The 15,503-nt window shown below is 37.9% G+C and overlaps 1 protein-coding gene across 5 annotated transcripts in view; it reads left to right on the forward strand.

The window, feature by feature from the left end:
* Tia1 (TIA1 cytotoxic granule associated RNA binding protein) overlaps positions 1-15,271 on the forward strand; it is a 32,023-nt gene extending 16,752 nt beyond the window's left edge. The window contains exons 4-13 of one of the 5 annotated variants that reach the window (XM_031382427.1): positions 609-663; positions 832-864; positions 2,055-2,142; positions 5,809-5,884; positions 6,434-6,542; positions 6,919-7,014; positions 7,129-7,213; positions 8,313-8,436; positions 9,424-9,569; positions 12,726-15,271. In XM_031382427.1, the coding sequence (XP_031238287.1) occupies positions 609-663; positions 832-864; positions 2,055-2,142; positions 5,809-5,884; positions 6,434-6,542; positions 6,919-7,014; positions 7,129-7,213; positions 8,313-8,436; positions 9,424-9,569; positions 12,726-12,852 (939 nt within the window). In that variant the 3' untranslated portion in view covers positions 12,853-15,271. Of the gene's footprint in view, positions 1-608; positions 664-831; positions 2,143-5,063; positions 5,885-6,433; positions 6,543-6,918; positions 7,015-7,128; positions 7,214-8,312; positions 8,437-9,423; positions 9,570-12,725 lie in introns of those variants that run through there. The other 4 variants (XM_031382429.1, XM_031382428.1, XR_004122102.1 and 1 more) reach the window with 4 other exon arrangements.
* Positions 15,272-15,503: the final 232 nt, after the last annotated feature.

Consider the following 15,503-nt stretch of genomic DNA (forward strand, 5'->3'; position numbering starts at 1 on the left):
AAAAAAAAAAAAAAAAGAACAGAAAGGGGCTGGCGAGATGGCTCAGTGAATAAGAGCACTGACTGCTCTTCTGACAGTCCTGAGTTTGGATCGCAGCAACCACATGGTGGCTCACAACCACCTATTATAAGATCTGACGCCCTCTTGTGTTGCATCTGAAGACAGCTACAGTGAATTACACTGGAGCAAGCAGGCTGGAGCGAGCAGGGCTGGAGTGAGTGGGGCTGGAGCGAGCAGGGCTGAGTTCAATTCCCAGCAGCCACATGATGGCTCACGGCCATCTATACAACTACAGTGTACTCCTACACAAAAAAGAAATAAATAAATCTTAAAAAAAAGAAAAAGAAAAATAGAACAGAAAGATCTGTATTTATCAGTTATAATTTGTCACACTAGGCCAGAAGAATGTTGAGACTGATAAGCACAGGTGTCCTCTGTACTGTCTCTCTCTGCTGTGTCACAGGAAAATGTGATTTTGAGCTTTATCGTTATGGAATATATATACACATATATATGCATATATGTGTGTACATATATATATATACACACATACACATATATGTATATGCATATGTATATATGTATGTGGTTTTTTTTTTTTTTTTTAGGAAGTGAAAGTGAATTGGGCAACAACCCCTAGCAGTCAAAAGAAAGATACAAGCAGTAAGTACATTTGATGCCCTGTGGGCATTTGTTGTCTTATACCCCATAGTTCTATTGTAAAGCCTATAACATCATACATGTTTGCAGTAATATTTTGATCGTTATCCTGATATGATTTAATGTGTTTGTGTTAATAAATTTAAGAACAAATCTAATCTTTGTCATCAGGTAGTACCGTTGTCAGCACACAGCGTTCACAAGGTAATTGTATCTTCTTAAACATAAAATGAACTCTCTTGAAAGGGTATTCACTAACCACCTCAAGTTTTTTAATTTGATATTGGTTGGGGGGAGTGGGGTGGAAATATATAGTATTTTTATTTGTTTCTGGCAATATTTTTTCCTTCTTCCCATTGTTTACCAAGTGTGGCTTGTCCACGACTTTGTTGCTAGTTCAAGCTCTCTGTCCCCCTTGGTAGCAGCTGATGCCTTAGAAATACTTTCACCACCTAAAGGGCAAGATACCCTACTTCCCTGAGGTCACCTGGGCTTCATACCCAGATCTTCCAGTGCTCAAGTTGCTCCTGAAACAGTGTTTCCAGAAGAGCAACCCAGTGTGTTGCTTAAGGCCTGCAAGTAGGGGTAACTTCTCTTTCCAAATCTACTTTGTCAAAGTTGATTTATGTGTCCATTGTACAGTGTTCCTCAGCAAGTTTGGCTTTTCAAAGCTTCACAAATGGAATGGTTATTTTTCTCCAATGCTTTTTTAATGGTGCCGATATAAAATGAAGGGATTACTGTTTTCCTTCTATTGCCTTCAGTCTTAGTTCACTTGCACATGGATTCACATAAACTGAATGGTGTAATGTCTGGGCAACCAAACTGTTGGCTTTTGAGAAAACTGTCAAATACTTTAACATCAAACTGTTGCAATGCAAGGTATTTCTTTGATTGTTCTTCACAAAATAATGGCTAAACCAAATATTTCATGTAGCTAGCTTCAGTAAGTTGCCTTAAACAAGGCAAATATAGTCTTCATAACTTTCAGTACCATTAGTTAATTGTAATTTATAAAGCCTAGATGTAGTAATAAAATGAGTAACATTAAATAATTACTATTAGGAGGATAACTAAGTCTTACTTTTTTTTTTGCAGAACTGAAAGTTTTTATGTTACTAGTTTGTTTCCTAGACCCTTGTAATTATTGTAATGACTGTAAATACACAGTGACTGCCAGCTTCTGGTAGCTATCAGACCTTTTAGAAGACTATTGTGCTGTTAACTTTGATTTGTTATGCTTAAGATTGATAGGATTTTATAGTGAGGATAGTATTTTATTTATACTTGATTATATAGTCTGTGCATTATTTTAAGAATACTTTATTGGATCAGTTGTAGTATTTAAGTTCTGAAGTTGTATTTTTCTTTTCACTCCCCCCTTCCTTTGTAAGATCATTTCCATGTGTTTGTTGGTGACCTCAGTCCAGAAATCACAACCGAAGACATCAAAGCAGCTTTTGCACCATTTGGAAGAATTTCGTAAGTAACAAAAGATAAATATAACACTTAATTAGCAGTGATTTTTTTTAATGTAATAATAACTATAACTTTGTTATGACTGTGAACCTTAATTTTAACACTTTAAATATAGCATATTCCATTGTTTAGAGATCATCCAAGAGTCTGAAAGCAAGTGTAGGCCCGCTAATGAGTTATGGTCTTCAGTGACCTTAGACCTTGCTTAGTCAGACTGCTGTCACACACATTTCAACCTCCTGCAAGTGCTGTGCTGTGATTGAAGGATTTATTCAGGCGCTTGTATGAGTCCCTGCATTTTATGTTAATTTAACAACATAAAACCTGAACTGTTTAGATTGAAAAAAAACAGTATTACTTCCTTGGTATTCAACCCCTCTTCCCTTTTAAAAACTTGACAGTAATGTTCTGTACTATATTATGAAACAGTATCTTCCTTAAATTTGATAGTAGCCATGCATTTTAGGCCCTTTGTCAATATTTATTCAGGGTAGTGTTTATCATAGAAGAACTTTAAAAGTCTGAAAAGCATGCTGTATCACAATAAGAATAACAAGCAATTTCAGTACTTACTCAGGATCAGTTGCTGAGTTTAGGGAAAGTATTGTAGGGTTTCTAATTCTTTTGTTATTGTGTCACTAGAACAAAAATAAAAAGGAATGCTAGCTATAGCTGGTTTGAACAAAGCAGCAGGTAAAGGTGAGAAGATTGAAAAGTAGATACCTATAGCATTGTGGTGAGTTTTCAGTGAGAGCTGTAGTTGGCTGGTGAGAGAATCACCTGAGGGTAGGACAGCTTACAAATGGACTCTTCTGTTATATGACATTTTTCTTTGCAAGAATTGGCTAAGAAAATAGTGAGGCATCAGTTTCTTGCTTGTTTTTTATAATCTGTGTTAGGATTTCAGTAGTGATTGATTTCTTTCAAGTATCTAGACTAGGCAGGTGTGACTAACTTTGCCTCTCAAGCTGTGAGGGTTCCACTCTGCAGAATCTTGTGTGTTTTCAGTTTACTGTAGAGAATCTTGGTCAGCTTCATCCTGTCCTCAGTCACAGAAAGACAGAAGTTCTGACCTGTGTGCTGCTTTCTATGTGAGCCATTTTAGAAGGAAGTAAGCGTTGACTGTACTTCAGAGCGGACACTTCCAAAGATTAAAAAGAAAATAACTTTTTCTAGTATTGTGAACAAATAAAGTAGCTATTTTGGTGGATTTTTAATTTTTATTAAATTAACCTTTTCTAATGAGAATTTTAGATTAAAATTTAGCTAAAGTTTATTGAAGGGCTAATAAAGTGGTTCAGCAGATAAAGGCATTGCTACCAAACCCGATGACCTGAATTCAATCCCCAAACTGCATGTGGTAGGAGAGAATTGACTCCTGAAAATTGTCCTCTGAACTACACACACACACACACACACACTCACACTCTAAATGTTTTACAAAAAAAAAAAAAAAAAAAAAAAAAAAAGCCAGAGGTGGTGGCACACATCTTTAATCCCATCACTTAGGAGACAGAGGCAGGTGGATCTCTTGAGTTTGAGGCCAGCCTGGTATACAGAATGAGTTCCAGGGTAGCCAGGCCTCCACAGAAGAGATCCTGTCTCAATAAAACAAAGTTAAGAATATAATTCCTTAGCAAATACTTTTAGGAAGAGCCTCTATCAGTAAGATTAGAACAAAAGATCTTGAGAAAGTTCACAGGAATGGAGGCTCACACCTTTAATCCCAGCAGGTAAAAGAAATAGGTAAAGTGAAATGACATTCAGACTTAGCAGTTTCATGTCTTTATAGTTATAATCTAGTCTTTTTGTTAATATGACTACATCATATCTTTCATCTAAATTTTTTGTACATGTATGTGTATGTGTTTTTATGTATATGTAAACGTATGTGTGCTCCTCTTAGACGAGAGATTGATATCAAATATTTTTATCCATTAATTTCCACCTAATACATTGAGGCGGAGTTTCTAACTAGTACCTAGAGCTTACCAATTCTGCTAGTCTAGCCAGCTTATCCTGAGTATCCCCTGCCTCTGCTTCTCAAGCATACTTACTGTCCTGGCATTTATGTGGGTGCTGGAGATCTGAACTTGGGGTCCTTTCACTTTGCATGATAGCACGTTATCTGCTTAGCCATGTCCCTAGCCCCAGCATTTGGGTTTTCTCATGGGTTCATAGTTTTTTCTTGATAAGGCCTTATTGTTGAGTTAATAAGTGTTTGGATGTTAGCTTGTATGGGTAGTTAGCTTTCCTAAATGTAACAGAACTATTTGGCAATTGGTAACACATAACATGTTTCTATTTTTGTTTGTGTGGTTGTTCTTGTGATAAGGAGACAGGCTAATAGCAGTGTTGAAGGGTTTCTACAGTAGATGTCTCTATAGGTGGTTTATACCAGGCTTGATTTATAGAAGGTGTGGGGTAAATGGTGGTCTATTAAATATTTAATATGAAAAGAATATTTTCCCTAATTGATATAGCTTAAACCCTTTCTGTTTCTTGAGTTTAGGGTCATATAGCAAATTTTGATACAGAAATAAATCAACTACCAAGTTAAATGCATGTGTGCCATGTAGGTAATAGTTATGTGAAGTGACTTATAGTAGCTTTCCCTAATCATCAGAATCTTTTTTATTACACTTAATGAACCACTACTAAACTGATCTAAAATATGCTTGTGTATACTTACAATTACATTGCATGGCCTTCTGACTTGGGTTCTGGTTGTAAACATGCCTGTTTTGTTCATGCGTCTTGAGAGAACAAGCATTGTGACATATACTAGGCTAATTTAAAATAGATTGCCTGTGAAACACAAGTTGAGTTCAGTTTTTTGTTTTTGTTTTTGAGGTATGGAGTTTTAGCTATCGTGGCTGGGTTTTTACTCAATCTCAAATAATAGGGCTCTGGTTATTTTGCAGAGTGTCTCTGAAGAATGGACAGAATTGCCCTGGCTAACTACAAGCTACGGTTCACAGTGGATAAATGTTGGCGTGCTTTTTTACTTTCTGACTTTTTAAAACTTTGTTTCATATCTTGTAGTTTCCAATCAATCTTAATATAAATGCTGTTATGAAGTTCAGTATAAAATCTTTTCTTACCTAGTTTAAAAGTAAAATGTGTTTGTGTATCCTTCGATGATTTAGCATTTCTAAAAATGTCAAATTCTCAAAATTTACCCTAGCCGAGAATGTAGGTATATATTCATCTGAGAAAAATTAAGTAATTAGCCTAGGGAATATATACAGCTTTTTAATCCTTTAGCGTTCAGTTTTGTATTTTAATTTTTTAAATGACAACGTAGCATATGGTGCCAAATAGCAAATAAATTGCATGGTTAAAGAAAGCCAAAGTACCTGAGAACTTTAGAATTACTAAGTGCTTCACAGGAACATCTGCTTTCACCATGCTTAATATTTAGATGTTCATAAAACATTGAAATGGAAAACTCTCTTTATAATATAGATTTATACTTAAGACATTGATTTGCATGTCTATAAAAGTAACCCTCATTAGCCAATAAATACATTTAGTAGAATAAAAGGTGAATTTTTATTAACAGTTTACTGTTAGTGAAGGGAAATGTAAAATTGAATTGTATTTGGCTCTCATTGTATGCCCAGAGGACAGTTTACAACACTAAGTTTTTGGTGGCTTTTATTTCAGAGATGCCCGTGTGGTAAAAGACATGGCTACCGGGAAGTCTAAGGGATATGGCTTTGTCTCCTTTTTCAACAAATGGGTGAGCACATCAGAAGTGCATGTACAGGGCCATAGGGGGTGGAAGCACTCAGCATTCAGGCTGTCATTTACTAGTGTGCAGTTCACTAATAGTAAGCATCTTCACTAGCAAACAGCCCCTTTTGTTCTGGTTGGTTCTTTACTCATTTAGCACCAACACTTGCAAAATACTGATACTGTGTTTCAAACTATACAAAGTAAAAAAGCTTATCACCAAAAAGAAAAAAGAAAAAAAAAAAAAAAGCCCAAAGTGTTTTATCAAGATACCTGACAATTTGTGATTGCTCTCTGCCTAAAACTGTGAGAGATGTAGACTGCTGACTGACTGCACCTGCATGACCTTACCCTTCTTAGCATTCCCCAGATCTATCATCCAGGAAATGACATTTAAAAGCAATGTTGCAGTTTTGGAAAGCTACTAGATACTGTGTGTTTCATAAGGACTTTTTCATTTTTTAACATCTTGAAAAAGTGTCAGGTTTTCTTTATGTAAGCTGTTTGTAATGTTAACTAACTGGAGCTTTTTTGTTGTCTCTGATATGTGGAACAGGATGCAGAAAATGCCATTCAGCAGATGGGTGGCCAGTGGCTTGGTGGAAGACAAATCAGAACTAACTGGGCAACTCGAAAGCCTCCAGCTCCAAAGAGTACATATGAGTGTAGGTGCATTGGAGAAGAGAAGCAAATGTGGAATTGTGGAGAGAAAATACACTATAGATTGTAAATGTTAGAGCTGTTCCCGGAGACTTATTGCAGAAATAGATGAGAAGCAGATCAAGACTACTGTTCAAAATGTACTTAGTTTTCATTTTTGTGATTTTAAATAATTATCTTTAATGTCAAGTCTCCTGTTAAGTAGAGCATATGGGTTAATGTTTATGCATTTTGGGATGAGGGCTTAATCTTAAAATAAAATATAATGTGTTTTATAGGTATTTTGATTGAGAAAAACTGCCATTATAGTAGTGTAGTTAATGAGTTAATCCTTCCAAATATGGGTAATGATTTGAAGATAGAAAATTTTCTCTCCCCCAGCAAACACCAAACAACTGTCTTATGATGAGGTTGTGAGTCAGTCCAGTCCCAGCAACTGCACTGTGTACTGTGGAGGGGTGACGTCAGGGCTGGCAGGTATGCGAGTTTGCCTGGTGGCACCTTGAAACTAGCTTCAACTGAAAAGCTTCATATTTACAGGTGTTAATAGTTTGAATTCTTTTTATGTTCTTTGTTTTTGTTTTGTAACAGAACAACTCATGCGTCAGACTTTCTCTCCATTTGGACAAATAATGGAAATTCGAGTCTTCCCAGATAAAGGATACTCATTTGTTCGGTAGGGGTAGTCTCTTTCAAAGCTTTTTTCTTCAGAAATAATTTTGAACATTTAATATAGTGGTTTTCTTTTTTTCTTTTTTCTTTTTGGTTTTTCAAGACAAGGTTTCTCTGCGTAGTGTTGGCTGTCCTGGAGCTCACTCTGTAGACCAGGCTGGCCTCCAACTCAGAAATCCGCCTACCTCTGCCTCCCAAGTGCTGGAATTAAAGGTGTGCGCCACCACTGCCCAGCTTATAGTGGTTTTCTTAAGAATTTGTCTTGATCACTTGAGACCCCAGCTCAGGTGTATATACACCTGATAATACTAAAACCTTGAGAGAAAGAAATGTCTTGTTTTTACTGTTCACTTTTTTATTGGCAGCATCTCACTGCTGCCCATGTTGGCTTTGAACTCACAGAGCTCCCGCTGCCTCTGCCTTCCAAGTGCTGTATTTAAAAGCTACTTACTGGTACATTTTTATAACTCCCTCTTTCCAACACAATACCGACAAACATACCCACCATTAAAACAAATGTCCTATGCCAGGTGTTGGCAGTACAGATCTATAATCACAGTACTTGAGAGACTAATGATCAGAAGTTCATGGTCATCTTTGGCTTCATTAGAGAATTCAAGGTCAGCTTAGTCTACATGAGACCCTAATTTTTTATAAAAAGGAAAGAAAGAAAAAGAAAAATCTCCAATTTCCACAGCTATAATGTCCTTGAAAAAAATGTAGTGGCTGGACACACCTTTAATCCCAGCACTTGGGAGGCAGAGGCAGGCAGATTTCTGAGTTCTGTGAGGCCAGCCTGGTCTACACAGTGAGTTCCAGGACAGCCAGGGATATACAGAGAAACCCTTGTCTCAACAAAATAAAACAAAAAAACAAAAACAAAAAAAGAAAAGAAAAAAGAAAAAAATGTAGCAAAGGAAATATGCCACCTTTTTTGGTGGACAGGTTGGGATTATTTCTGAATCCTCTATTTCTTCCATGTTTGCTTTGCTTTTTTTTTCCTCCCAAAATCATCCAGTGTATTTTTCTTGATTTTAAAAATTATGTTCATAAATACTTAAAAGAGAATTTACATTGGTAATTCTTAATATTGTTTCCAATAGGTTTAGTTCCCATGAAAGTGCAGCACACGCGATTGTTTCTGTAAATGGTACTACCATTGAAGGGCATGTGGTGAAATGCTATTGGGGCAAAGAGACTCTTGATATGATAAACCCTGTGCAACAGGTGAGAGGGTCCTTGACTATGGGATGGAATTGCTGGGCTAGTATTGAGGTTGCTTTAAAATGAAGCATATTGCTAATCCTTGTTAACAAGTTTTGTTTTTTTTTTTAAAGATTTATTTATTATATGTAAGTACACTGTAGTTGCCTTCAGACGCACCAGAAGAGGGTGTCTTATTACGGATGGTTGTGAGCCACCATGTGGTTGTGGGATTTGAACTCAGGACCTTCTGTAAAGCAGTCAGTGCTCTTAACTGCTGAGCCATCTCTCCAGTCTATTAACAAGTTTTTAGCTCACTTCATAGTCTATAAGGGCTCTTCCTACATGTACTATAGTTCTGGAGTGGTGTGTCATGGATTGCGGTAGTGACATGATGAGTGTAACCACCTCAGTTGACTCATGCTCACACAGTGGATTTTAAAATGCTCTGCTAAACTTAACAGGGTATTAAATCTTTTCTTAATACTTGGTAGATGTATTCACATTGATTTGGAAAACGCATAAGCATGCTTGACCCAACTGAACAAAAAATAAGGCTATAAATTTATGTAGGCATTAGTATTGTTGCTTTTTTTTTCTAAACAACTTTAATGGTCCAACCTCAGCCTCACAGGGTGTTGTAAATGGAGCATAGAGGTGCCAGTGAGAAAACCCTAAACCACACGTGTAGGATTTTTACATTTCCAGTGGTCTAAAGGAAACAGTCATAAACAATTTTGAACAACAAGTCCAATCTTTATCTTGAGTTTTTGTCTGAGCCTTTCAAAGACTGTACCTAATAGTTACAGTAGCATAATGGTACTGTTTTTAGTGATCTTCCTCTGTGTGATGCTGGACACTCGTTCTACCACTGAGCTATGTTTCCCAGGCCTATCCAATTATTTTCAGTTGTGGTAATGGCCCTGTGCTTTGACTGCATGGTGTATTAAGACTGTATACAAAAAGAACTTCAAGTAATACTAAATTATCTGTTGTAATTTTAATTGATAGCAAAATCAAATTGGATATCCACCAACATACGGCCAGTGGGGCCAGTGGTATGGAAATGCACAACAGATTGGCCAGTATGTGCCTAATGGTTGGCAAGTACCTGCCTATGGAATGTATGGCCAGCCGTGGAGCCAGCAGGGATTCAAGTAAGCACATTTGCTCTTTGCCTTTCTTAACCTTGGAAAACATTAGAAAGAAACTTGTAAGTATTGAGTAAACCATGTGGCCTCAGTGTTAAGTGTAATGATAGCCTTGAAGGTTTACCTCTGGCCTCCATATCTTCTATTGTGCTTGTTGTACATCTTCCCCCGCTACAAATATACGTGCAAACAAAATAAGATATTTTGCTTAGAAATATTTTGCCTTGAAATGTAATCACAACAGTATATATTTTGGTAAATGTTTAATAATGAATTAACTTTTTTTTTAATTTACTTATTTTATGCATATGAGTATACTGTAGCTATCTTCAGACACACACCAGAAGAGGATATTGGATCCCATTATAGATGGTTGTAAGCCACCATGTGGTTGCTGGGAATTGAACTCAGAACCTCTGGAAGAGCAAGAGCAGTCAGTACTCTTAATCCCTGAGCCATCTCTCTAGCCCCATGAATTAACTTTTTTAAAATTACATTTTATTTATTTGTGTGGCACACACACCGCTGCATATTCACAGTGTCCAGGGGAAAACTTGGGAGTTCTTTCCTTCTACCATATGAGTCATGGGGACCAAGCTTAGGTTGTTGGGCTTAGTGGCAGCCTTGACCCACTGAACCATTTTACCCAGTCCCTATTTTTTGTTTTCTGAGGCAGATGAAGCCCATGCTGGCCTTGAACTTGATATAAAACTGAGGATGACCTTGAATTCTTGATCCTCCTGCTTCTACTTCCCAATTATAGAGGTTCGATGCCACATTGAACTTAAATCAACTTTCTAGTGAAAGGTACTTGATAGTTGCTTTTCACATGACCATAGCTGCTTATCTTGAATACACAAGTGTTTAAAAGATGTGTTTTTTGTCTGTGAGTTTCTTGCCTGCATATATGTTTATCACCCTGGTACCTTGTGTGGTCAAGAGAGGGCATCGAATCCCTTGGATCTGGAGTGAGAGATGGTTGTAAGCCACCATGTGGTTACTGAGAAATGAGCCTGATCTTCTAGAGCAACAAATGCCCCTAACCCCTGAAGCAGTTCTTGCGGCCCTTGAGCATACATTGTTCACCCGTGGAGAAAGACTCTACTCCCCGCTCTGTGGGCTGTAGCTGTCCAAAGATGCCCCTCTCTCTCTGGGTGTCTGCTCCTCTGAAAGGAAGGCTGCTCTAGGAGCTTTCCTCTCTCCAAACTTTGTAGTCCCTCACCTGTGCCGTGTAGTCTATTGCATAGCCTCAGTCTATGTGCAGCGTTACATATCTGCCCACTGATCAGGTTCCAGTTTATGAAGGGCAGCAAGGTTAGGTCCTTGTTCCCAAAGAAACCAGTGTGTCACAGGTGACATTTGTCGAAATTAATCATGTGATGATGTAGAACTCTAGCTCCTCCCTCCTGCGTTTCTGGTGTTTGCCAGTGCAGCCCTGACCATGCTCACATGTCCCTGCACATTCTTCAGGTCCCGGTCTTTCTTGTGAGCAGATGAAATGAAGGACCAGTACAAGTATTTGGATGCATTCATTGTGTACACACGCACACACTGTAGGGCACTCAAGGCAGCACATACCTCTAATCCCAGCACTTGGAAGGCAGAGGCCAGTGCATCTCTATAATTTGGAGGCCAACCTGATCTACATTTCAGGCTCAGGCTACATAGACCTTTTCTTTTTTTAAAGAGAGAGAAAGAGAGAGAGAGAGACAGAGACAGAGACAGAGGAGAGAGAAAAACATTGTGTGTCAGATTAACGATATGTTTTAAAGAAGCTGAGAGGATGGCTAAGTAGTTAAGATCACATGCTATTCATGTAGAGGACCAGGCTTCGGTTCTCAGCACCCACATGATGGCTCACAGCCATCTGTAACTCCAGCTCCAGGACATCCAACACCCTTTTCTGCCCTCATTCAGCACCAGGCATGCAGTGCACATACTTACATACTTGCAGACAAAGTCAAAGCACATAAAAATGAATCATAAATAAAAACAGTAAAAAATGGGGCTGGAGAGATGGCTCAGCAGTTAAGAGCACCAACTGCTCTTCCAGAGGTCCTGAGTTCAATTCCCAGCAACCACATGGTGACTCAAAACCATCTGTAATGGGATCCGATTCTCTCTTATGGTGTATCTGAAGACAGCAATAATGTAGTCATATACATAAAATAAATAAATAATTCTTTAAAAAAAACAGTAAAAATAAACCCTTAAGAAATGTTCTTCTTAAAACTATTTTCTAATTTTCTTTGAGTAGTAGAGATGTTAGCTCTCACTATACCTGATGATCCAAGTTTTTTTGTGTGTGTCTTTTGCTTTGAGACAGGCTCTCAATGATATAGCTCAGACTGGCTTGGAATTCATTGCTCTCAAACTCACAGAGATCGGTTTGCTTCTGCTTCCCCAGTGCTGCAAACAAAGAGAGTGGCTTATTCAGTGTGCATCCAGCCTCTGTAGAGGGATGGTTTTTCTGAGTTCAAAGGGATGAATTTTTTTTTAAGATTTATTTATTTATTTTATGTATATGAGTACACACTGTAGCTGTACAGATAGTTGTGAGCCTTCATCTGGTTGTTGGGAATTGACTTTAGGACCCCTGCTCGCTCCAGCCCAAAGTACACTGTAGCTGTCTTCTGATGAACCAGAAGAGGGCACCAGATCTTATTATGGGTGGTTGTGAGCCACCATGTGGTTGCTGGGGGTTGAGCTCAGGACCTTTGGAAGAGCAGTCAGTGCTCTTACCCACTGAGCCATCTCACCAGCCTGGGATGAATGTTTATAGATTGAAAATATTTTCTTAGATGTAATTTCTAGAAAAAAAATCTAGAAAATGCAGACAAAAATGTATGGTGATGCTTTTTTTTCATCCCCTGTGTAGTCCTGATTCCAGCTCTGTATACCAGGCTGGCCTCCCATTCTGAACTCAGAAACCTGCCTACCTCTGCCTCCCAAGTGCTATTGTTAAAGGTATATGCCAACACTCCTGACTGAGGATCCTTTTTTAAGAGAAAATACTTTTGTGTGTGTTTTCCCTGGCTTAATAGTTTCCCTTGTTTCTGGGTTAAGTAGGGTGTGTCCTGTGTATGTGTTACTCACTCCTGACCTGACAATGTCTTGACAGTGGATTTCCCTCCCCTCTGCTTCTCTTGATTTCTCTAACAGTCAGACCCAGTCTTCTGCACCGTGGATGGGACCCAATTACAGTGTGCCGCCACCTCAAGGGCAAAATGGCAGCATGCTACCTAGTCAGCCTGCTGGGTATCGAGTGGCCGGATATGAAACCCAGTGAAAACAGACTACAGAATGGAAGCCAATGGCTTGAAGCCACAGGGAGGGTAGGAAAGCTGTTGTTTACTTAAAGATTTATCAAATCAGTCAGTACAAATGCCAGATACAATGTATTTATTTAAAAGATTCATTTTTTTAATCATGAAATTACTTTTCATCCACATTGTTTTAAAAAGGAACACGATGGTGGATGTCTGCCAATTTTTGCCTTCATTATCTTTTTTGATAAAGTTTCTCAGATCCTTGTTTCAAAGACAAATGCAGGGATTACTGCCACTTTTTTAAAAATAAGAGGCAGAAAATTGCACAATGTTGAACTTTTTTCCACTGATATAGTGTGCAGTTTTAGTTTGCATTCCTGATATGATTTAAAACATGTAATATAGATGTAAAAAAAAAAAAGCCAAACTCGTGCAAAGTCTAGAAGTTCTTTATGACTTTCAGCGTGTGCACAATTGTCTTAGGTTAAAGAGTAGGCATTGCGTGAACTATACCATCTCCATAACTATCCCTTTGGAATTTTTAAATGTAAATTATTAGTTTATATCATTTTGTATCCACATTTTTTTCACAAATTTGTCCTGCCTTATGAAATATCTGTAAAATATTCTTAAATGAAAAAAAATGATGTTCACTTAGATTGAAAACTTTCTCAGATGGACTGATAATTGCATTCATCTTGTTTTTATAAGAGAAGGTGCCTCAAGGATTCTCTGTTGGATTTGTTTAAAAGGACTTTTTATCTTCTGTGATAACCTTTGCCATGTACCAGGAACTAGGAAAACAAGAAACTTGTTACTAAAGAGAACCTGCAATGTGATAAGTCCTCATCCAGAACAGTTTCGTGTGTCAGCGTCTACGTTTACATGTATTGTTTTCTAAGATACTTCAGCAAGGAATATTTTGCAGTTAGCAAACTTTGTATGTCATTTCCTTCCTACAGGTGTCATGAAGAGTTGACGTAAGACAGATTTTACATTTGCATGTGAATATCACATACATACTTTGGTAATCTTTGATACAAACTCATCTGCTCTTGTTTTTCAAGAATTTTGAGACACAAAGTTGTATGTAAAGGAATATATTAGTTAGATGTTTTTTAGTTAGATTTACTTAAAAAAGTAAATCCACTTTAATATGTACAAATGATAGCTGTGAAACTGTAGAATATTTCTCTGTCAGGCTTGGGATTCATTAAGAACTCCATAACAAGCCTGAAGGACCAGCCGGGCAAAACATTTTTTAAATATTCAGAGGCCAAAATATGAACGAACAAAAATAAAAAACCCTTAAATAGTCCTACCTCCTTAACTAGCCTTCAAGGAAAAGCCCCTGAGCACGGGCGTGACTTTGGCCCTGCTCTCTTGAGCCCAGAGTACTCTGGTTGAGGTTTGCTCTTCGCTGGCACTGGTCTAGCCTTGGGCTTTCTAATGTTTCAGAGTCTCTTGGTTTGGTGTGGTTTCAGTGATGCCTACACTTTCTCCTGACAGCAGAGAGGAAGGAGCCCTGTGAACTGTGGGTTTGAGGCCTGCGGAGAGCTCCCAGCATTTTACTTAGGCCTGTGGAATTGGAAGCATTTCCTGGCCTGTATCTTTCAGGTAGGAGCACACAACTCTAACCTGTTTTCTAAGCCAGTCCCCTTGTACAACAGAGCCCAGGAAGACAGTCTCAAATGTGTGCTTTTCTGGAGCTCAATTCTATGCAGTTGTGCTAATGTTTCATTAAGTCACTGTGTATTTTTAAGTACTAAAACATTGAAACTTGCTTTATGGAAGATGAATAAATTTTTTAAATACTTGGAAATTTTATTTCTTTGTAAACTTCTACAGATCAGGACAGGCAATAAAAGCAGCTTAAATAAAATACTAAAAACAAAAAGACAAAAACCCACATATCAGGATGCTGTTTTTAGGTTTTTCTAGATTTGTCTCAAGTTTAGCATCCTCAGTATATCTCTCTGGTTAAGAATTTGACTTCCTTTGTAACTTTAGGCTGCAGGATCTTTTGGGCACAAGTAATTTATTTTGCGCAAAAGTGTGGTTTCTCTCTTCTTTTGACTCTTTCGAGTACTGAGGACTTTATTAGTAGCATATTCTTATTGCACAGATCTTAAAATTCATGTTGATTTGCTGTTGAGAAGGTGGTGCTGCTGTGTTCCTGATGAAAGACTGACATTTTAGGAACATAGCTGTTGTTAGTTTAAATGAATCATTTAAATCATTTCTCAATCTCAAAAACTTCATCCTGGTATAAGTATCAGGTAAGGAGATGAAGGTTGTTAAAGTGAACTTCCTTGCAATATGCATTCAGGTTTTACTCTCTGGTACTGTAAAGAACCTGAGTGAATCTCAGTGGGTCATGGAGCCAGTATTCTTTAGCCTGACTGTTTGGATATTAAAATTCCTTTATGTTTTATATGACCTGTGGGGTCTTCTTGCAGTGATTATTGTGTGTGAGATTTTTTACCCCCTGGCACTGGTGTATTCATATTGTTAACACTCTGGTTCACCTTATCTCAGAAGCCCTGGTCTGCATGGGTTCCAGAGGCTCTGCACTCTGCAGACCTAGCTCTGAAGCTAGAGTTTGGTCTTCCTGGTAAAAATGAGACTCACCATCTAGATTGTCCTTCTCGTTTTCCCCCATGCTCATCTT

This window comes from Mastomys coucha, unplaced genomic scaffold (assembly GCF_008632895.1).
Source record: "Mastomys coucha isolate ucsf_1 unplaced genomic scaffold, UCSF_Mcou_1 pScaffold20, whole genome shotgun sequence".
In the NCBI taxonomy this organism is placed as follows: Eukaryota; Metazoa; Chordata; class Mammalia; order Rodentia; family Muridae; genus Mastomys; species Mastomys coucha.